This window comes from Miscanthus floridulus, chromosome 8, assembly GCF_019320115.1.
Source record: "Miscanthus floridulus cultivar M001 chromosome 8, ASM1932011v1, whole genome shotgun sequence".
In the NCBI taxonomy this organism is placed as follows: domain Eukaryota; kingdom Viridiplantae; phylum Streptophyta; class Magnoliopsida; order Poales; family Poaceae; genus Miscanthus; species Miscanthus floridulus.
This window is the reverse complement of record NC_089587.1, coordinates 70,834,023-70,857,348: the sequence shown is the minus strand read 5'-3', so window position 1 is coordinate 70,857,348 and position 23,326 is coordinate 70,834,023. Positions and strand designations below refer to the sequence as shown.

Here is a 23,326-nt window from a genome sequence, read left to right as displayed (position 1 = left end):
TGAGCTCCCTTCCCTCCCATGCTCCTCTCCCCTCCCATGTCGGTAGCTCCTCCCCTGCTCATCTCCCCTGTATTTGAATTCATTGGTGAACTCTTGAATTTGAATGTAGGATGTCGACAGAACAAGGTGTTTCTGCACCAGATGCAACAGGAACTGAGGCAACTAATCTCCTGAAAAGGAACTCAGATGATGTTGGATGGGAATATGGTGTTCTTGTTGATGCTAGCAACAAGGACAAGGTGAAGTGCAAGCTCTGTGACAAGGAGATGAGAGGAGGGATTCATAGGTTGAAGGAGCATTTGGCTCATGAAGGAAAGAATGTGAAGAAATGCACATCAAGAACACCACAGGCTATGGAGGCTAAAGAGAAGTGCAAGAAGGCACTAGCTGATGCAAAAAGGAAGAGGGAGGAGAAGACTGTTCGTGAGCTAGAAATTAGAGAGGAAGTTCATGTATCTAGGGTTGGAACAGATTCAGATGAAGTCACCTGTGTTGGAAGTTCAGAGCCCCACAAATTAGGACCCATTGACAAATGGACACGTGCTATTGATCCTAAAGCTACCAAGTCTGATTCTTTGAAGCAACAGCAGCTGAACAAGGAACTTTGGAAAGAAAGAACCAATGAGGTGCATAAGTACATTGCAAGATGGGCCTATACACATGGTAAATTGCTAGTATACTATGCTGTTTTTACATTTCAAAGTTCATTAGATGTTGTTTTCCTGTACTGAACACTAATTATGCTTCTTTCAATGTTGTATTGGCGGGAATTGCTTTCAATGCATGTGATAATGATGAGTTCAAGCAAATGTGCGAAGCAATTGGACAGTTTGGTCCAGGACTTGTACCTCCAACTCAGGATGCACTGCGAGGGAAGTTGCTGGAAGAAGAATATGAAAGAACTAAGGGTTTGCTGCAGGAGCGTGAAGCCGAGAAGATGAAAAATGGGTGTTCTATTATGACTGATGCTTGGTCAGATAGGAAGAGGAGAAGCATAATGAATCTGTGCACCAATTGTGCTGATGGAACCTCCTTCATCAGCTCTAAGGAGATGTCACATGTCTCACATACCAGTGAGGTCATCTTTGATCTTGTGGACAAAGCAATTGAAGAGATTGGTCCAGACAATGTGGTGCAAGTAGTGACTGACAATGCCTCTAACAACATGAGAGCAAAGAGGCTATTGGAAGAAAAGAGACCACACATATTTTGGACCTCTTGTGCAGCTCACACAATCAACCTTATGCTCCAAGGAATTAGCAACATGACTCGGTTCAAGAAAGTGGTTGACCAAGCAAAGGCATTTACCATATTTGTCTATGGCCACACAAGGACATTGGAGTGCTTGAGATACTTCACAGAGGGGAAAGAGGTAGTGAGGCCAGGAGTGACTAGGTTTGCTTCAAACTTTCTCACTTTGAGTAGCATGCAAGAGAAGGACCAGTTAAGGAAGATGGTGGTTCATAGTAGGTGGGACTCATTGAAGGATGTGAAATCAAAGAAAGGAAAAGAGGCAACAGCAACTATATTGAGTCCAAGCTTTTGGAAGGATGTGAAGCTAACATTGACTATTTTTTAGCCATTGGTCAAAGTCCTACGTTTGGTTGATGGGGATGTGAGGACATCCATGGGTTTCCTTTATGGAGAACTACTAAAGGCAAAGAGACAGATCAAAGAGGCCTTTGGAAATGTTGAGGCTCGGTTCAAGGATGTAATAGCTGTTATTGACAAGAAGATGAATGGAAGACTTGATTCTCCATTGCATTTGACAACCTATTTGCTGAATCCTCACTATAGCTATAGTGACCCATCAATCTTTGATCAGCCCAAAATATCAGAAGGGTTTATAGCTTGTGTTGAGAAATTTTATTATCATGATGAGGACATGCAGCATCAGGCTGCCAACATTGAACTAAAGAAGTTTTAGAATAGAGAAGGACCCTTTAGCAAGAAGCTTGCTAGGACTTTTGAAAACTTTGATTACAACCCAGGTAGAGGTACTTCCTATAAGCTTGCATGGCTCATGGCTGTTTGTTGTTTTCTAAACTAATAGAGGTGTTTTTTTTATTTCAGCATCATGGTGGAGACTGTATGGATATGAAACACCAGCTTTACAGAAGATGGCTACAAGGATCCTATCTTTGACATCAAGCTCTTCTGGTTGTGAAAGAAATTGGAGTGGGGTTGAAGGGGTTAGTACCTATCTATTATGAACATTTCAGTTTCAGCAGCATTATAATTAAATTGTAGAACTGAGAATGCTCTTTTTAAATTGTAGATACACACTAAGAAGAGGAATAGGCTTACTACAACCCGCCTCAACAAGCTGGTGTATATCCAATTCAACTCCAAGCTGCTTAGTAAGAGACAAAAGATCAAGTCAAACAAAATCACTGATGTTCTCTTGTCTAGTGATACAACTGAAGCTCAAGGTTTTCTCCAAGAGGGTGGGGATGATTGTTCATTAGTTGACTTTAGAGATGGGGAGGAAGATGAGATGGAAGGTACAGGGATACCTTGGTCTGTCATTGGAGAGGCAGTGGGAGCAGATGAACAGCTTTAGCTCCATAGAAGTGCAAGAGTGAGGGAGCTCTATGAAGGAGAAGAATTTGAGTCTGAAGATGAAGAGTATGACGATGAGGATGTGTACTACAGTGAAGAAGAAATATGATCTGGACCATCTCCATCTAGTAGTGAAGCCTTTTGTGATGCCCTGGTCTTATGAACTGCAGCTGTGTCACTTTGTGTCTGTGTGTCTTCTTTTGCGATTTGTGAGACCTGAACTAAGAACTATGTGCTTGTGCTGTCCTTTATTTATAAATTGTGTTGTGCACTTGTATTACTGTCCTATCCACTTGTATTGTAATTACCAGCTGTTGATATGGTGTGCTCATGGATGGAAGGCTGCTGAAATCATCCAGATAAGTCACAACTTAGTGTTTTTTTATGAACAACTAGCTATCTATTGACTAATTTACTAACTACTAGCTATCAAAATGTGTTGTAGGGGCTAGGAACATGCAAGAGTAAGCCAGCTAGGAATCAGATATGTCTACTGGCCCTCTTTTTATACTTATTGTGACTCATATATAGTAGTTATATACTTATATACATATATATAGTTATATACATAATATATATATATATATATATATAATTTATGGCTATATTGCCAAAACGCCTAGAAAAACACCTAGGAGCGCCTAGGACCGAGTACTTCCGACTAGGCGCTAGGCAATGGGTCAGCGCCTAGATTCCGCCTAGCGCCTAGCTGAACTTTGATGCTGTAACACCCCGGTGTTATGCCTGCATTTAGGCACTGCAAATCATACATATCATGCATCATCAAGCATCCTAATCATACATGCCTAACCATGTAAATAACAACTGAAACACTGCTTCGAAACATATGAAACATGTTGTGAAACCTGAATGTTGCATACCTTTGTTAGAATTGTTTTGCCCTGATTTTGCTTGCTAGGTTAGTAAAACATGTTTGGCTACTATTGTAAATCATCTAGGATTATTTAGTTCAATTTTTGGAGCAAGGTTTGTATTCAAATTAATTCAAAATTTTGCTTCCAAAGTAATTTCCCAAAAATTAGGGTTTTGAGTTAAACATTGACTTTGATTTTATAATTCAAAATCTAGAAAGAATTTGGCTTTGGTCATAAAAGCAAAGTTGTAGATGATTACATTCTAATCAATTTTTATTTTTGGTACATTTTCAAAAGATGTCATTTTCTTGCTCAAAATAATATTTGAAATATGGCATTTAAAAATTTCTTGAAAATGTAAATAAAAAAGGGGTTTTCTCATTCGCGGGCCGCCGCCTCGTTTCCGGCCCACGGCCGAAGCCGGCCCGGCCTGCAGCCGCGAGCCTCCCACGCCAGCGCCGCACGCATCGCCAGCCCAGCCCAGCGCCGTGCCTGGCCTGCCTCCGTGCTCGCCCGCCCGCTGACGCACCGCGTCGCGTGCCGACCGCGGCAGAGCTCGCCCGCCGCGTGGCGGCCATGCGCCGTCGACGCCGCCGCGCGTCGCAGCCGGCCTGCGCCCGCGCCCATGCGCCCGCCTACTTCTGCTAAAGCCGGTGCGCTCGCTTGCTCACTCCCGCGCTGCCTCTCCCCTCCGCAAGCACCGAGCGCCCTCACTCTCCCCCTCGCCGCGCCACCGCACCCGCTGGCAAAATCCGCCGTGTCTCCTCCACCTCGGCCAGCGATCGTGCGCCCGCAGCTCCGCCTCGCTCTCCGGCACGTCGTGCTCGCGCCTATGCCGACTGTTGAGCCTAGGTAGCGTCGTCTCGAGCCCCGCCACCATCGGCCATGGCGCCGCAGTGCTCGGCCGCCATGGAAGGCACCTTCCTCCTCTTCTCCACCCTGCCTAGCTACCTTCCCGCCTTCGCCAGCTTCTCGCGCACTGTGTGCTCCCGCTAGCTCGCCCTGTCACGGCCGGAAATGGCCGCCGGCCTCATGGCCGAGCCGCGCCGCCGCGGCGTCACAGCGCCGACGTGGCCTCCGCCTCAGCCAAAGCTGGGCCAATGAGGCCATGGGCCGATGCCCTGCCGGGCCACCTCCCCCTTCCCTTCGCTCGGGCCGCGCAGGCCAAATGTGGTCATGGGCCAACTAATTCCAGCGGGCTGGCCCAGTAGCAATAGGAGTATTCGGTTTCCATTATTCTTTATTATTTGAAAATAGAAACGGTTTGAAAAATGTTTGGATACTCAAAGTTGCTCCAAATCTGTTGAAATAAATTTGTCTAGGTTCCTTATCATCATATCTACTTGGGAAAATTATTGCATGTCATTTTTGAGATACTTTTCTGTAGAACTTTATTTAATCATGTATATTGCTGATAACTTGAAAAATGTGTAGAAAAATCTATAGGCTTCAGAAAAATATGATTTCCAAGTTTGTTAATCTTCTTATGTAATGTACTTCCTAGGAAAAATATGTTTCATGCATGTGCTGTGGGAAAATTTTGAGGTGTAGTTCAAGTACCTTTAATGGCTGATTTTTGTTATTTTAGCTAGAGAGCAAACTTTGTATAAAACATGCTTGTGATAATTTTTGTACAGTCATTGTATGCTATGAAGAACCTAGGAAAAATACTAACTCTATTGTTTGACACTTTTCACTGTTCAAAGTATTTTTATGTTCATAATCATGCCATAGCTTGTTATTTTTGTGTAGGCTAATCCACTCATTCAAATACCATGAAAATCTGATAGTAGACTACTTAGGGTAGTAATGTGCTATGGTAATTTTCTAAGATTTTTCTAAGCAAGAAAAATAGAGGTTGCTATTCAAACCTATTATTAATTAGAGTTTAATTAAGTGTTGCTTTTTGTGGGATTAAGAAATAAGTAAAGCTTTGGTGTATCTTTGAAGCATTTAATAAGATGTGTTGACTTAACATATTAGTAGTAGAAGAGAATGCAGTAGATGACATGTGCTTATAGTATATTTTCTTGAATGATGTTGACTACCTTGCATTCAAATATATCCATTGTATTCGTCTCATCCAATGCACCGATTGCATAAGCACTTACGCACATTGCATCATACAGGATCACAAACCAAGAACCCAGTCGTCATACCCGAGGAGCCTGAGGAGCAGTTTGAGGTGCAGCCGCAGGAAGTGCCCGAAGCCGACGAGGAGGACGTTGAGGAACTTCCAGAGTGCCCCGATCACCGTCCGAGCTCCTTCGAGAGAGGCAAGCCCCGGAGCATTTTCTCCCGGTTTGCAATTATTAATTCAATGCTTTACTTTAATTAATGCATTACGTTCAGAAGTTGTTTGCAACCGTTGCTGCATTATACCTTGTTTACCTTTGTTATACTATATCCTTGTTACCCGGGTATCCGCAGTCGAGTCAATGCTTAGCTGGTTTAGACCGATAGAAGTCGGGTGATTTCCTGTCACCTGCGAGCTATAGGTGGCTACCTAGATCTGCTTGGATGACTATGAAGTCATGGTATAACTAAGTGTTAAATGAAGTTGAGACCAGACGGAGACTTGCAGAGTTTTGGACTATAGTGTTTCTGTCTGTGTCGATTAAGGACCGATCGTTGTTGGGCCTCGAGTCATGTTGAACGCATGCCTTACATTTAGCTGGCCGGATAAAGTACCTTCCGACCGCGAAGCTGGGAGATTATTCGGGCCAAGTAGATTGCCCGCTGCGCACTGTGCCGGAGCAGGTGTGGTAGGACACGGGGGCGAGATTATAAGACCAAAGTGCAGTCGGTCGGCCCCCGGGTACATGTGGTTCCTGGCAAACTCGAGATTCCTAGATAGTTGACTCGGTGATCAATATCTCACTTTAGCGGGTGAGTGAGGTTTGTGTAAGGAATAAATCACCAACTGGTTAGGAATCGATTCGAATCGCCATCGCTCCTGGATAGTGAGCACTTGACTTGAGTGACTTCATCGTAGTAAATGTTTATAGAACACTTGGACAGTTATAATGAATATGACAGTATGGAAGTTGTTTAATGATCATTGGTTATCATTATCTGCTTAATCGCATGTTTACTCTAGTATAGGTGCAAATCTAGTCGACAGGTTAATAATAATTAACTTGGCAATAATACTTTTGAAAAGGGTCTTGAAATGCTAAAAATGCTTCTTTTTGCAAATGAGTCAGCTACCCTACTATAAAGCCCTTCATAATCCTTGGTGTCACTTATTTTCGGTTATGTCGGGTAAGTCTAGCTGAGTACCTTCTCGTACTCAGGGTTTTATTCCCACTTGTTGCAGATGGGCAGATGTATTATGGCTACTGTATCAACTACCTTTATCCTGCGATGGGTGATGCTTAGGACCATGGGCATGGTCATTCCTTACGTCTCGTCTGATGCTTTTGTTGGAGATGATCATTCGCTGGCACTATTTGAACTCCGCGTGAGTGTGTGTGTGGTTTGAACAAATGGCTTCCGCTACTTTTATTCGAACTTGTTTTGTAATAACTATGTTGAAACTCTGATGTATCTGAGATTGCGAACTTTTATGTAATATGTGATGGTGACCGCTAAACTTATTACGATCTTGGCTGGAATGGAAGTTGGTTTGAAATCCTTCGTGATTTCACGGACTACCGGGTTATACAGGCTTAAGTTTGCCAAATCGTCTGCTCTGGTGGATGATTTTCTTACTTAATTTCGTATAATTGGTCGGTTCTGTTACAGCTGGCATCAGAGCATGGTTTAGCGTGTTACTGTTCACAAGTGTATTTAAAACAAAAAGGCATTTGGAAAACGTGATTTTCAAACTATAAAGTGTGCTAGTGATCATATCCTTTATGCCCAGTTAAGGACTCTAGGTGGCTTAATTAAGTACTGACTTGGGGTTCTTGCATCATATTTCTCTTTCGTCGCTCATACGGCGTGCTATTGTATGAGTGCCACTTGTTTGAGTGGTAATATATGGATCATTTGCCTCTACGCCTCGGTAAGTGTGAGTTGTGAGAGCATGATCGGATACACTGCCGATCTAGGGTGAATGCTTATATGATGCTGGAGTAATTACATGTTCTACGCATGTTTTACAAAGGTATCTCATGTATGGGTCTTCCGTCTGTTGAGGCGATGCCGTCAATAGGACGATGGTTCGGGTAGTTACTACCGTTGTACACGTATCTGGGGATTCGTGTAGAGCGTGTAGATAAAATTTACTGCTTTTATGCATTCATTGGGAATTGGGCTGAAATGAATCTTCTGCAGGTACATCACAACGCTATCGTGTAGAACGTATTAGCTACGTATTTGAGAGATCGTTTGTATGCCACCGAATTCGTCGTTAGAAATTATTTATTTCATAAGTTTGTGAGAACGTACGGCGCGTACATACATCATATTACTTGTGCATTTCATTCATGTCATGCATTCATCCCCGTATAAATTGATTATCTCTTTTTGATAAAAGTTGTATCACCTAAAATATGTTTCCCCGGGGTAATAAAAGAACTTTTGCTACAGATGGCCCGCACAAAGTAGACCGCCCGTAAGTCCACCGAAGGAAGAGCACCTCGACGTCCGTTGGCCCTGAGGGAACACCACACCACGGACACCTTCTTGAGCGAGTTTGGCATGCCGACTTTGCTTTGGAGAGTGCTCCATGATTTGGGGTACCCAGAGGGTCAAGAACCGGTGTACTCTTGGAATGAGAGCCAGTTAGCAGAGGATGGACTCGCAGTGGTAGAGATCACGGTTCCTGCTCTCGGTGATGCTCTAGATTGGGATGGTTGGCACTTGGAGTTTGAGGGTCGCACTCCCGCTGAGGGTGCAGAAGGAGCAGCCTTCCGTGTCATCAGAGACATTATGAGCAGATTTCCCAGTGAGCTTGCAGCAGCTCTAGCTGGCACTTTTCCTAGGGATGATCCTCGTGATGCCATTTGGGTTCAGCCTTAGGGAAGTGCATTGGTCAGAGGTCCAGCTGAGGGACAGGCTAGCGACAACCAGGCAATGAGTGCTATGTTCACCGCCATCAGAGCGTATGAGGGTCTCGAGAGTACCTACTGGACTTTGACTGGCTTGCGTGGTGAGGATAAGCTCAAGGGGAGAAAGCAGAAGAAGAGACAGGCACGTGCTATAGCTAGTTTGCAGGAGCAGTTGGCTGATATGAACTTACAGCAAGATCAGGCGGTTGAGAGAGGTGATAGAGCTATGCAGCGGGTGCATACGTTGACTCAAGCCAACAATAATGCAGACCGCATGATTGGACAGTTGGTTCAGGAAAGGAATGAAGCTTGGGACGAGAGGGACCTTCTGCTGCAGAGGGTTGATGAGCTAGAGGAATACAACGGCAACCTGCACGAGGAGTTTCACGCGCTCTACAATGGGGTTGGCCCATATGCTCCACCGGACGCCGCTGGCATGGATATCGACGACGACAACGAGGACGAGCCTGTAGTTTCACCTGGGGGCGATGGTGACGTCTCCGATCCCGACGATGGCCCCGAGGAGTAGGCTAGTTGCCTTGCGCTAGTATCTAGGTCCTGTCGCGATGACCTTTCTTTTGTTGGCATGTAACCTATTGTATGTTGCTTCGAACGTATGAGACTTGGCATGTGGTTGGAACTTGATTTCGAATGCGATATCTGAACGCATAAAAAGTCCAGTGTATGTATACTGGCAAATTTGGTTGTATGGACGCGATGTTTGCCGTTGAAGTAATTTGATTAAGCGCTGTTGTTTTAATTGGGATGCGATTGTTGTGCCTTTGTTTTATTGTATGAATTTATTCTCTCCAGTAAATTCAGTACGGCATAATTTTTCCTTCACTCGCAATTATTACAGCTTCACTCAATCATTACTTGTTGCTGAAATATGCAGATGACAAACACTCGCCGAACCACGTATGAGGCCGTTGAGATCGGTGCTAACGGTGCGGGGACCGGTGGTGGTGGTGGTGGAAACCACGGCAACAACAATGAACCTCCCCATGAACCGCATTTGCCACCTCCTCCCCCGTTTACCCCCGAGATGTTCCTCGCACAGCTGCTCGGGAGTCAGCACAACGCGGAACAATCCCAGAAGAATATGGAGGATTTTCTACATACCATCGCCAACAACGTTCAACGCGGTAATAATTAGGGTGGTGGCATGGGAGTGAACCAATATAGCAGCTTCACAGATTTTATGGACACTAGGCTACCAGTATTCAAGAAAGCAACAGAGCCACTCGATGCTGAGGAATGGATCAACACGATGGAAGATAAATTCCGTGTGTTGAGGATGACTGAGGTGTTGAAAACGGAGTATGCTGCACTTCAGTTGCAAGGACCAGCGGGAATGTGGTGGAAGCACCACCGCACCACCTTCCCTCCAAATGCTCAGATTTCATGGAGAGAGTTTGCTGAGGCCTTCCGTGGAGTCTATATTCCACCCGGGCTGACCGAGATGAAGTTGGGAGAGTTTCTGGCGTTGAACCAGGGCACCAAGACCGTGACGCAATATTTGCATGCCTTCAACAACTTATGTCGCTATGCTCCCGACATGGCTGACACAGATGCTAAAAGAATAGCCAGTTTCAAGAGGGGACTCAATCCAAAAATGATGAAGCATGTTGGTACCAACAACCGCGTCAGATTCAATGACTTCATCAGCGACTATCTGAAGCAGGAGAAGAATAACAACGCCAGCACCGCAGCCAAGACACGCAAGAGAGCCCTTGAAGGTGGTCCGTCGCAAGCTAGAGCACCTATGGGAGGTCGTCCTCCATATCGCCCATCGGCACCCGGCGCTAGGTTCAGGCCACCTCAGCAAAGAAGTCAGAATTTCTATGGACCCCAGAAGCCTTACAAGATGGCAGTACAGCCCAACAAAGCAGCCACAACTGCGGTACAAGGCAGTTCCAAGGGAGCTGTGGGATCTGCCGGGACAGTGAGAGGACCCTGCTATAACTGTGATCAACCCGGCCATTTCTCGAGGTTTTGTCCGTACCCGCCCAAGAAGAAGTAGCAGACTTATAATGCTAGGGTGCATAGTACAACTGTTGATAAAATTCCTGAGGGAGAGCCCGTCACTGCTGGTAAGTTTCCTATCAACAAAAACCCTACAGTTGTTCTATTTGATTCTGGATCATCGCATTCTTTTATGAGTCAAGCATTTGCACAGAAACATGAACAACTATGCACAGAATTGGGTTATGGTTACCGTATAAGTTCAGCAGGGGCTGATGTTTTGACCAACCGGATGGTTCGAGGGGCAACCCTTGAATTAGGTAGCAGGAAGTTCCGAGTGAACTTGATAGTTATGCCTGGATTAGTTTTGGATGTCATTATAGGGATGAATTAGATGAAGGATTGGGGAGCAGTCATAGATACTGGAAGTCGAGTACTTACCCTTAAGGATCCCCTGGGTGAGGGTACTTTCCAAGTACCATTGCCTCGAAGAACAGACCTTATAAGTGTTACATGTGCTACGGCAGTCATTCCTATTCATCAGATTCTGGTAGTGTGTGAATTTCTGGATGTATTCCCAGATGAGCTACCTGGTCTTCCGCCGGATAGGGAGATTGAGTTTGGAATTGAGTTAGTCCCCGGAACAGCTCCGATTTCAAGGAGACCCTATCGGATGCCTCCAGATGAACTAGCTAAGCTGAAGAAGCAGTTAGAAGATTTATCAAAAAAGGGGTTTATACGGCCAAGCAAGTCTGAATGGGGATGTCCCACCTTGTTTGTGAAGAAGAAAAAAGAGGGCACTTTGAGAATGTGCGTAGATTATAGGCCACTCAACGCTGTGACCATCAAGAATAAGTATCCCTTGCCTCATATTGATGTTCTGTTTGACCAATTATCCAAGGCCAAGGTGTTCTCAAAAATAGATTTGAGATCCGGTTATCATCAGATCAAGATTAGGCCACAGGATATACCGAAAACTGCATTTTCCACCAGATACGGGTTGTATGAGTATCTTGTCATGTCCTTTGGCTTGACAAATGCTCCTGCATACTTTATATTTTTGATGAATACAGTTTTTATGCCAGAATTGGATAAGTTTGTGGTAGTGTTCATCGATGACATTCTGGTGTACTCTGAGAACGAGAAAGATCATGAAGAGCATCCGAGAACTGTCTTGACCAGACTTAGGGATCATCAACTGTATGCTAAGTTTAGCAAATACGAATTCTGGTTAAGGAAAGTTCCTTTCCTTGGTCACATTCTGTCAGAAAATGGAGTTTCAGTCGATCCAAGTAAGGTGCAAGAAGTGATGAATTGGAAAGCACCGACCACAGTTCCTGAGATTAGAAGTTTCTTAGGACTAGCCGGTTATTACCGTCGCTTCATACCAGATTTCTCGAAGATTGCCAAACTGATGACAAGTCTCCTACAGAAGGATCACAAGTTTGTGTGGACAGAGGAGTGTGAAGCAGCTTTCCACACTTTGCGGAAACTGTTGACCACTGCTCCTGTTCTCGCACAACCAGATATCGAGAAACCATTTGATGTGTTTTGCGACGCATCAAAGACTGGATTGGGCTGTGTTCTTATGCAAGAAAGGAGAGTCATTGCCTATGCCTCACGTCAATTGAGGAAGCACGAGGTCAACTATCCAACACATGATCTTAAACTTGCTGCAGTTGTGCACGCCCTAAAAATTTGGAGACATTATCTACTTGGTAATGTGTGCAACATTTTCACAGATCACAAGAGTCTTAAGTACATCTTTACCCAACCCGAGCTGAACATGAGACAGCGCAGATGGTTGGAATTGATCAAGGATTACAACTTGAATGTGCAATATCATCCTAGAAAAGCCAATGTGGTGGCAGATGCTTTGAGCAGAAAGTCACATTACTTGAATGTGCAGCCATTACTTGAAGATGGGTTCGATCTAATGCATCCTACTGTGTTACATAGTATTTAGATTAGTTGCTCTTTGGAGAGTAAGATAATAGAAGGACAGAAAACCGACAAGGGAATATTCCACATCAAAGAGAAAATAAAAGAAAAGTCGTCTCAACACTTTAAAGTGGATGAACAGGGCGTGTTGTGGTTTGACGACCGTCTTGTGGTTCCCAAGGATCGAGAGCTTAGGAATAAACTCATGGATGAAGCTCACCTTTCTAAGCTATCTATCCATCCCAGAAGTAGTAAGATGTATCAAGAACTAAGATCTCGCTATTGGTGGACCAAAATGAAGAAAGAAATTACAGCATATGTTGTCAGATGTGACACATGTTGTCAAGTGAAAGCCATTCATATGAAACATGCCGGTATGTTGCAACCCTTATCAGTCCCTAGTTGGAAGTGGGATGATATCAGTATGGATTTTATCACGGGTTTGTCCACTACTCAAAAAGGACATGATTCAATTTGGGTGATTGTGGATCGTCTTACCAAGACCGCTCATTTCCTACCTGTCAAGACAACTTATCGACCACCTCAATATGCCGAGAAGTATATCGCAGAAATTGTGAGGTTGCATGGTATACCAAAGACCATAGTATCTGATAGAGGCTCACAGTTCACGGCTCACTTTTGGGAATATTTACACAAAGGCTTAGGAACTAGTTTGATTCGCAGTACCGCTTATCATCCTCAGACAGATGGTCAGACTGAACGAGTGAATGCTGTTTTGGAGGATATGTTAAGAGCATGTGTATTGTCTTCTAAGGGATCATGGGAGTCATGGTTGCCGTTAGCTGAGTTTTCTTATAATAATAGTTATCAAGAAAGCATCAAGATGGCCCCATTCGAAGCTTTATATAGTAGAAAATGTAGAACACCATTGAATTGGGTCGAGCCTGGTGATAGAAGGTATTATGGCATTGAGTTTGTAGAAGAAGCCGAGAAGAAAGTTCATATTATTCAGCAGAATATGAAAGCGGCCCAATCACGTCAGAAAAGTTATGCAGACAGAAGAAGGAGATCCCTTGTGTTTGAAGTTGGTGACTATGTTTATCTGAAAGTCACGCCAATGAAGAAGAAAAGATTTGGAGTCCGAAGAAAGCTTGCCGCGAGATTCGTAGGACCATATAAGATCTTAGAACAAAGAGGTCCGATAGCCTACAAGTTAGAGTTACCTGAGACAATGAGTACCATTTTCCCAGTTTTTCATGTATCACATCTCAAGAAATGTTTGCGTGTTCCGGTGGAAAGAATAGAACCTCGAGGTATCCAACTCAAATCAGATTTGGTGTATCGTGAGCAACCAGTCCGGGTGTTAGACACTAAGGAACGTGCTACTCGGAATAGTGTGGTGAAAACATACAAGATACAGTGGGATCATCATGATGAGGGAGATGCAACTTGGGAAACGGGAGAGTATCTACAAAAAGCTTATGAAGATTTTTATAACAAATGGTTCGTAACCCAAATCTCGGGATGAAATTTTTATAAGGGGGGAGGGCTGTAACACCCCGATGTTATGCCTGCATTTAGGCACTGCAGATCATACATATCATGCATCATCAAGCATCCTAATCATACATGCCTAACCATGTAAATAACAACTGAAACACTGCTTCGAAACATATGAAACATGTTGTGAAACCTGAATGTTGCATACCTTTGTTAGAATTGTTTTACCCTGATTTTGCTTGCTAGGTTAGTAAAACATGTTTGGCTACTATTGTAAATAATCTAGGATTATTTAGTTCAATTTTTGGAGCAAGGTTTGTATTCAAATTAATTCAAAATTTTGCTTCCAAAGTAATTTCCCAAAAAATAGGGTTTTGAGTTAAACATTGACTTTGATTTTATAATTCAAAATCTAGAAAGAATTTGGCTTTGGTCATAAAAGCAAAGTTGTAGAGGATTACATTCCAATCAATTTTCATTTTTGGTACATTTTCAAAAGATGTCATTTTCTTGCTCAAAATAATATTTGAAAGATGGCATTTAAAAATTTCTTGAAAATATAAATAAAAAAGGGCTTTTCTCATTCGCGGGCCGCCGCCTCGTTTCCGGCCCACGGCCGAAGCCGGCCCGGCCTACAGCCGCGAGCCTCCCGCGCCAGCGCCACGCGCATCGCCAGCCCAGCCCAGCGCCACGCCTGGCCTGCCTCCGCGCTCGCCCGCCCGCTGACGCGCCGTGTCGCGTCCCGACCGCGGCAGAGCTCGCCCGCCGCGTGGCGGCCATGCGCCGTCGATGCCGTCGTGCGTCGCAGCCGGCCTGCGCCCGCGCCCACGCGCCCGCCTACTTCTGCTGAAGCCGGTGCGCTCGCTTGCTCACTCCCGCGCTGCCTCTCCTCTCCGCAAGCACCGAGCGCCCTCACTCTCCCCCTCGCCGCGCCACCGCACCCGCCGGCAAAATCTGCCACGTCTCCTCCACCTCGGCCAGCGATCGTGCGCCCGCAGCTCCGCCTCGCTCTCCGGCACGTCGTGCTCGCGCCTGTGCCGACTGCTGAGCCCAGGTAGCGCCGTCTCGAGCCCCGCCACCGTCGGCCATGGCGCCGCAGTGCTCGGCCGCCATGGAAGGCACCTTCCTCCTCTTCTCCACCCTGCCTAGCTACCTTCCCGCCTTCGCCAGCTTCTCGCGCACCACGTGCTCCCGCTAGCTCGCCCTGTCATGGCCAGAAATGGCCGCCGGCCTCGTGGCCGAGCCGCGCCGCCGCGGCGTCACAGCGTCGGCGTGGCCTCCGCCTCAGCCGAAGCTGGGCCAATGAGGCCATGGGCCGACGCCCTGCCGGGCCGCCTCCCCCTTCCCTTCGCTCGGGCCGCGCAGGCCAAATGTGGCCGTGGGCCAACTGATTCCAGCGGGCTGACCCAGTAGCAATAGGAGTATTCGGTTTCTATTATTCTTTATTATTTGAAAATAGAAACGGTTTGAAAAATGTTTGGATACTCAAAGTTGCTCCAAATCTGTTGAAATAAATTTGTCTATGTTCCTTATCATCATATCTACTTGGGAAAATTATTGCATGTCATTTTTGAGATACTTTTCTGTAGAACTTTATTTAATCATGTATATTGCTGATAACTTGAAAAATGTGTAGAAAAATCTATAGGCTTCAGAAAAATATGATTTCCAAGTTTGTTAATCTTCTTATGTAATGTACTTCCTAGGAAAAATATGTTTCATGCATGTGCTGTGGGAAAATTTTGAGGTGTAGTTCAAGTACCTTTAATGGCTGATTTTTGTTATTTTAGCTAGAGAGCAAACTTTGTATAAAACATGCATGTGATAATTTTTGTACAGTCATTGTATGCTATGAAGAACCTAGGAAAAATACTAACTCTGTTGTTTGACACTTTTCACTGTTCAAAGTATTTTTATGTTCATAATCATGCCGTAGCTTGTTATTTTTGTGTAGGCTAATCCACTCATTCAAATACCATGAAAATCTGATAGTAGACTACTTAGGGTAGTAATGTGCTATGGTAATTTTCTAAGATTTTTCTAAGCAAGAAAAATAGAGGTTGCTATTCAAACCTATTATTAATTAGGGTTTAATTAAGTGTTGCTTTTTGTGGGATTAAGAAATTAGTAAAGCTTTGGTGTATCTTTGAAGCATTTAATAAGATGTGTTGACTTAACATATTACTAGTAGAAGAGAATGCAGTAGATGACATGTGCTTGTAGTATATTTTCTTGAATGATGTTGACTACCTTGCATTCAAACATATCCATTGTATTCGTCTCATTCGATGCACCGATTGCATAAGCACTTACGCACATTGCATCATACAGGACCGCAAACCAAGAACCCAGTCGTCATACCCGAGGAGCCCGAGGAGCAGTTCGAGGTGTAGCCGCAGGAAGTGCCCGAAGCCGACAAGGAGGACGTTGAGGAACTTCCGGAGTGCCCCGATCACCGTCCGAGCTCCTTCGAGAGAGGCAAGCCCCGGAGCATTTTCTCCCAGTTTGCAATTATTAATTCAATGCTTTACTTTAATTAATGCATTACGTTCAGGAGTTGTTTGCAACCGTTGCTGCATTATACCTTGTTTACCTTTGTTATACTATATCCTTGTTACCCGGGTATCCGCAGTCGAGTCAATGCTTAGCTGGCTTAGACCGGTAGAAGTCGGGTGATTTCCTGTCACCTGCGAGCTATAGGTGGTTACCTGGATCTGCTTGGATGACTATGAAGTCATGGTATAACTAAGTGTTAAATGAAGTTGAGACCGGACGGAGACTTGCAGAGTTTTGGACTGTAGTGTTTCCGTCTGTGTCGATTAAGGACCGACCGTTGTTGGGCCTCGAGTCATGTTGAACGCATGCCTTACATTTAGCTGGCCGAATAAAGTACCTTCCGACCGCGAAGCTGGGAGATTATTCGGGCCGAGTAGATTGCCCGCAGCGCACTGTGCCGGAGCAGGTGTGGTAGGACACGGGGGCGAGATGATAAGACCAAAGTGCAGTCGGTCGGCCCCCGGGTACATGTGGTTCCTGGCAAACTCGAGATTCCTAGATAGTTGACTCGGTGATCAATATCTCACTTTAGCGGGTGAGTGAGGTTTGTGTAAGGAATAAATCACCAGCTGGTTAGGAATCGATTCGAATCGCCATCGCTCCTGGATAGTGAGCACTTGACTTGAGTGACTTCATCGTAGTAAATGTTTATGGAACACTTGGACAGTTATAATGAATATGACAGTATGGAAGTTGTTTAATGATCATTGGTTATCATTATCTGCTTAATCACATGTTTACTCTAGTATAGGTGCAAATCTAGTCGACAAGTTAATAATAATTAACTTGGCAATAATGCTTTTGAAAAGGGTCTTGAAATGCTAAAAATGCTTCTTTTTGTAAATGAGTCAGCTACCCTACTATAAAGCCCTTCATAATCCTTGGTGTCACTTATTTTCGGTTATGTCGGGTAAGTCTAGCTGAGTACCTTCTCGTACTCAGGGTTTTATTCCCACTTGTTGCAGATGGACAGATGTATTACGGCTACTGTATCAACTGCCTTTATCCTGCGATGGGTGATGCTTAGGACCATGGGCATGGTCATTCCTTACGTCTCGTCTGATGCTTTTGTTGGAGATGATCATTCGCTGGCACTATATTTGAACTCCGCGTGAGTGTGTGTAGTTTGAACAAATGGCTTCCGCTACTTTTATTCGAACTTGTTTTGTAATAACTATGTTGAAACTCTGATGTATCTGAGATTGCGAACTTTTATGTAATATGTGATGGTGACCGCTAAACTTATTACGATCTTGGCTGGAATGGAAGTTGGTTTGAAATCCTTCGTGATTTCACGAACTACCGGGTTATACGGGCTTAAGTTTGCCAAATCGTCTGCTCTGGCGGATGATTTTCTTACTTAATTTCGTATAATTGGTCGGTTCTGTTACAGATGCTCATACAAAGAGCAGATGTAGATGGCACAAAGTCCAGTGAAATACCATACAGCTATAAGGGATTCATGTTTTTTGGAGCAAACTCGAGGGTGATATGGCAAGTGGAGCCAGCCCAGGGGCCTACATGGTACTGTAGCGCGTGAACAGAACCGCGTTAACCGTGCCTGGCAGATTAGATTAGATGGATTTGGTTTGTTAGGAAAGAAATAAGATAGATTGATTTGGTTTGGATATTATTTAGGGGTCAAGTAAGTTGTCTCTATAAAAGGGACCATCATGTATGAAGAAATCCTAAGATAGTCCCGAGGAAGGGCGGCTATCCGGGGTCTCTCTGCTAGCCTTTTCATATCATATCAGAGGGGTAAAACCCCTAGTGATATATATGTTAATAAAAAGGTAAAGATGTACTCGAAGAGAAGGCCCATACTAATATCAACTGTGCAGTTGTACAGGATTCCAGTCAATAGTAAATGCTAAATTATTGGTTTGTTGGAAACAAATCGTGGTAGGTGATAAATTCTCATGGTTTGGAGTTGGCATGTTTTAGCTAGGGAAAGCAAGATCCACTGTATAAGGATCTTGGGTTTGCTGTTGAGGCACATCTCATGTGAACAAGAATATTCTGGCCAGCTCATTTTTTCTCATAATGATGTTGAACACAGGAGAACGTGTATTTGCATACAGTTCAAATGATATTGACCTTAGTTCTTGTTTTGCTGGCCTTTGCATGATGTAAAACATAAAGCCAACACAGGCAAGAATGCACACCATATAAAATTAATCACAAGAGAGACACCAGCTGACAACATGAAATGGACCAAAAACTGTCTCTCAAATCTCAATTGAGTAATTTTCTGTACATTTTCTCTCCTATATATGTACACACAAAATTGTTTGGATGATCAGCAGATCCTCTAAAAAGCGGATGCTAATCGCAGGGGGTCAGAGTTGTTGTATGATCTGTCTACAAGCTAAGAGCATTCAGAAGAGACACTCTGCTCTGGATCAACGTTCTCAACAATGTCCCAACTCTGCTCTCAAGATCAACAATGTCCAGCTCCAACCCTTGCAATTGCTCCGCCTTGCATACGACACTCTTCTTTTGGAACGACTTGGAGATGAGTGACCACTTGCTAGAACTTGGAATCGCGATTTGCTTCGACAGGAGATGCAATGTCGATTCAAGGATCAACACGGCAATTTCCCTCGCTTCAGCGACCAGATTGATCACCCTACATCCTTGTATGTCAGAGGCAGTCTTCTTGTTGACCTTCTTGAACAGCTTCTGCGCCTTCTTAGCTGAGCGGGCATAGCACTGAATCTTGGTCAGAAGAGCCGCGTTGTCTCCTCTTTTGAAAGCCAATTGCATCTCCTGGACACTGGCCTTGAGTTCCAGAAAGCTCTCTTGCATGGCGCTGCAGAGGTCAAGCAGGGTGACGGAGCGCTCCAGCTCCTCCTCCACTGCCTTCCTCTGGCTGCTGGGCAGGCATGTGAGTGCATCTATGTGGTTGTAGATGCTCCCGAGCTTGCTCAGACCATCTACCATGGTTTCAATGGTCGCTGAAGGCAGAGAGAAAGCTGCTTTCAGGCTCAGAATCTGTTCCTCAACAGAGGTCTTGCTGGAGCGAGGGCTCGATGGCATGCTAGCAGATCTCAGGTGGCAAGCCATCCTTGGAATTGGTGAAAGTTGTGAAACGCTGAAACTTTTGGGAGTGGGAGAGAAGAAAGATCAAAGGCAAGCTGCTGCAATGGTGTCTTCCAGGCTTCGGCTTCCTTGTTTATATAGCGACGAAGGTGGACGCAACTACAGAGCTGAACCAGCAGACAGGGAGAATCGGATGCAACTGCAGAGCTGAACCAGCAGACAGGGAGAATCATTCTCATGTGCGAAGAACTGCGTGCTCACGCGCTGCAACCAAAGCCAAATAATAAAAACTGCATTGGCCATTGAGCTTGATTACGAGGCTGTCATGTCTGCGCTATGGCTGGCAAGCTCGCCTGCACGGATGAAAGGGCGTCGAGATTAGCATCTGATCTAGATGGTGAGATTGGTTAATTAGCATGCAAGTTGCTGGTGGAGGGGCGAACATCCAGCTGACTTCGCCTCCCAGCTCCAGGTTCCCATGCATTCCGATCTGGTGGGTTCTCATATGTTTAAATTGAAGTGAGCATCGCTGGCATGCTCACTCTTGTTTGTTAATTGAGGCGTGCAACACCTTTGGCAATCTCAAGATGAGCTACAGATGTGTTTTATAATTTTGAGGCTTTGGTAGAGCATGTTGTGCTCCTGTTGTCTGCAACAAATCATGACAATTCAGTCTAGCGCATCCGTGCATCCTCATGGATGGAGCAGTGTTGGTCTCATGCAGGTCATCTGGTTGCTAAACACTTATTTTAATGAATTTGCTATGTATCATTCAAGTGAAATCATGATGAAATTAATGAAACTTTCTTACCTTTGGGTTCACTAGGGTTCACTCTGAAGATCCCTGCTCTGAAAAAAACAATTATAAGAGGCTAGAAGGAACCATATTAATAAGAAAAACAAGGACAAAAAGATCTAACAAATTCATTTTGGTGGGAAAAAAATATGAGTGTATAGCCTAATTATACTCATACATAGATCAGAAGTAGATGGCACAAAGTCCTGTGAAATACAATACAACTATAACAGATCCATGTTTTTTTGGGGAGAAAACGGGAGGAGTAAAACCCATAATCATTATATATTTAATCAAGGAGATAAAGGTGTATACAAAGAAAGGGACCATATTAATATCAACTGTGCAACTGCACAGGATTCCACTCAATAATAAATGCTAAGTTATTGGCTTCTTGGAAACAAATCATGGTAGGAGGAGATAAATTCTCATGGTTTGGAGTTGGCATGTTTTAGCTAGGGAGAGCAAGATCCACTGTATAAGGATCTTGGGCTTGCTGTTGAGGCACATCTCATGTGAACAAGAATATTCTGGCCAGTTCATTTTTCTCATAATGATGTTGAACACAGGAGAGTGTGTATTTGCATAACAGTTCAAATCATATTGACCTCAGTTCCTGTTTTGCTGGCCTTTGCATGATGTAAAACACAAAGGCATCATGGGTAAGAATGCACACCATAAAATTAATCACAAGAGAGACAGCAGCTGACAACAGGAAATGGACCAAAAACTGTCTCTCAATTGAGTAATTTTCTGTACATTCTCTCATATATATGTACACATAAAATTGTTTGGATGATCAGCAAATCCTCTAAAAGGCGGATGCTAATCGCAGGGGGTCAGAGTTGTTGATGATCTGTCTACAAGCTAAGAGTATTCAGAAGAGACACTCTGCTCTGGATCAATGTCCTGAACAATGTCCCAACTCTGCTCTCAAGATCAACAATGTCCAGCTCCAACCCTTGCAATTGATCCGCCTCGCACAGGACTCTCTTCTTATGGAAAGACTTGGAGACAAGTGACCACTTGCTAGAACTTGGAACCGCAATTTGCTTTGACAGGAGATGCAATGTCGATTCGAGGATGGACACAACAATCTCCCTCGCTTCAGCAACCAGGTTAATCACCCTGCATCCTTCGATGTCAGAAGCAGTCTTCTTGTTGACCTTCTTGAGCTGCTTTTGTGACTTCTTGACCAAGCGTGCATAGCACTGAACCCTGGTCTGGAGTGCCACATCGTCTCCTCTTTTGAGAGACAACTGCATCTCCTGGACATTGGCCTTGAGCTCAACAAAGCTCTCTTGCACAGCACTGCAGAGGTCGAGCAGGACGAGGGAGCGCTCGAGCTCCTCCTCCACTGCCTTTCTCTGGCTGGTGGGCAAGCATGTGAGCACATCGATGCAGTCGTAGATGCTCCCGAGCTTGCTCAAACCATCGACCATGGTTTCGATAGTCGCTGAAGGCGATGAGACGGCTGCCTTCAGGCTCTGCAGCTGTTCCTCAACATTAGTCTCGTTGGAGCGAGGGCTAGAAGGCACGCTCGCAGATCTCAGATGGCACGCCATCCTTTGAACGAAGCACTGGATGTGGAAGAGAAGGAAAGAGAAAATGCAAGCTGCTGTAATGGTGTCCCTTCCAGGCTTCGGCTTCCTTGTTTTATATAGCCAGAGAGGTTGAAGGTTGAAGCAACTGCACAGCTGACCGGCAGACAGGAAGAATCATTCTCATGTGTGACCAACTGCGTGCTCTTGCGCAGCAACCGAAGCCAAGAATCTCATCGCTCATTGAGCTTGATTACGAGGCTGTCATGTCTGCATTATGGCTAGCAAGCTCGCCTGCACGGGCCAAAGGGCGTCGAGGTTAGCATCTCCCAGATCGTGAGATTGATTAATTAGTCTGTTATTGTTGCCACCTTGCCGGTGGAGGGACGAACACTAGTTGACTTGGCTCGCCTCCAGCCTCGAGGGTCCCAAGCAATCCGATCCGGTGGGTTCAGCATTGCACGCTCGCATGGATCTAGCTTGCTATCGCGCTGTCATGTCGCAACTAGCGGTGACAACGGATTCGCTTGCCATGGATAAAAATAGAGAACAACAGGGAGAAGAAGGTATGGAAGGGGCAGGTGGGGCTCACCAGAGCGTTGCCGGAGACCGGAGCGCAGTCCTAGGTTGCAGCTCCCACCCCACGAGTTCAGTGGCGAACCCGAGACGGTGGTGGCGGCGACCTTGGGGTCGTCCCGCCGGTGCCCTTGCGCCTCGGCGACCATGGGGACGGCTCGTCGGCGGTGAAGATGCTGGCGCTAAAATGACTCTCCATCCGGAGCAGGGGCAGCAGAACTCGTCGCGTCCGCGACTCCGCCGCCGCCGCCGACCGGAGGGGAAGTGTCGCGACTATGAAACGTGGGGCCTACATTTTGCAAATAGCCCCCTCATTTAGATAATTAATATTAATCGCGATCCGAATATATTAACATGAAGCACCCCATATGGCCATATGGCCATATCGGATCCGGCATTTTCCAGATTAGTCCCCCATTCCAGTCCGGCGATATCCGCCGCCGGCGACATGGACTTGAGGCTTGCGGGAGAACAGCGGGTGCTCTTGGGTGTGGATGTTCCAGTCGCGCTTGCTCCACCTGGTGTTCTTCCCTGTGCGTCCCTCCGCCAAATCATGCATCCATATGTTTCCTCGGCGTCAGGGGCGCCTTGCTGTGGACGCTCGACGGAGCTCAACGGTGAGAAGCTCCTGTGTTCTCAGCCGCCCATATATTTAGTACTAGATATTACACATTTTGCTAGGATTGTAGGTCTCTTTGTAAAAGCTCGGTAGCTGGGAGGAATTTGAAAGAACCTTTTAGGAATTTATGAGAGGGTCAACAGTGAATTTCAGCGTGAACAGTGAATTCCGACTGAAATTTCAACCATCCGAACGGCCTTTAACTTAGTAGAGATTACACCTTTTTTTTAGGGTTAATTAGATGCACGTCATTACAAATATCATATTTCAAAGATATATCATTACTATTTACGATATCAAAAACATGTCATTCTAATTTTGTATATGTCTGAAGTGTACCACTACTTACCCCTCGCCTTGTTTATCACAATTTCTGGACCAAATTGCCCTCATCT

General features: G+C 45.1%; 2 protein-coding genes, 1 long non-coding RNA gene and 1 pseudogene across 4 annotated transcripts; 2 read left to right on the top strand and 2 right to left on the bottom strand.

The window, feature by feature from the left end:
- LOC136472495 (uncharacterized) lies at positions 1–941 on the top strand (annotated as a pseudogene).
- A 705-nt stretch (positions 942–1,646) lies between these two features.
- LOC136472494 (uncharacterized) lies at positions 1,647–2,910 on the top strand. The gene is made up of 3 exons (XR_010762367.1): positions 1,647–1,991; positions 2,074–2,192; positions 2,279–2,910. It is a non-coding gene; the product is annotated as an uncharacterized lncRNA (long non-coding RNA).
- Positions 2,911–18,626: 15,716 nt separating this feature from the next.
- Positions 18,627–22,608, bottom strand: LOC136472496 (uncharacterized). 2 transcript variants are annotated; one of them, XM_066470195.1, is made up of 3 exons: positions 22,329–22,608; positions 20,211–20,248; positions 18,627–19,752 (listed from the first exon to the last, which is right to left on the bottom strand). In XM_066470195.1, exon 3 carries the CDS (start codon positions 19,421–19,423, stop codon positions 18,719–18,721), a length of 705 nt encoding a protein of 234 aa, XP_066326292.1. In that variant the 5' UTR covers positions 19,424–19,752; positions 20,211–20,248; positions 22,329–22,608; the 3' UTR covers positions 18,627–18,718. The 2 variants fall into 2 exon arrangements, with proteins under 2 accessions (XP_066326292.1, XP_066326293.1); XM_066470196.1 differs by lacking the exon at positions 20,211–20,248.
- Positions 20,816–22,334, bottom strand: LOC136472497 (uncharacterized). Its single transcript, XM_066470197.1, has one exon. The coding sequence runs from the start codon at positions 21,758–21,760 to the stop codon at positions 21,056–21,058; it is 705 nt and encodes a 234-aa protein (XP_066326294.1). The 5' UTR covers positions 21,761–22,334; the 3' UTR covers positions 20,816–21,055.
- Positions 22,609–23,326: the final 718 nt, after the last annotated feature.

Bases quoted from the DNA above. Each gene is read 5' to 3' on its own strand.
- LOC136472496 (XM_066470195.1), bottom strand. From the start codon at position 19,423: ATGGCTTGCCACCTGAGATCTGCTAGCATGCCATCGAGCCCTCGCTCC.
- LOC136472497 (XM_066470197.1), bottom strand. From the start codon at position 21,760: ATGGCGTGCCATCTGAGATCTGCGAGCGTGCCTTCTAGCCCTCGCTCC.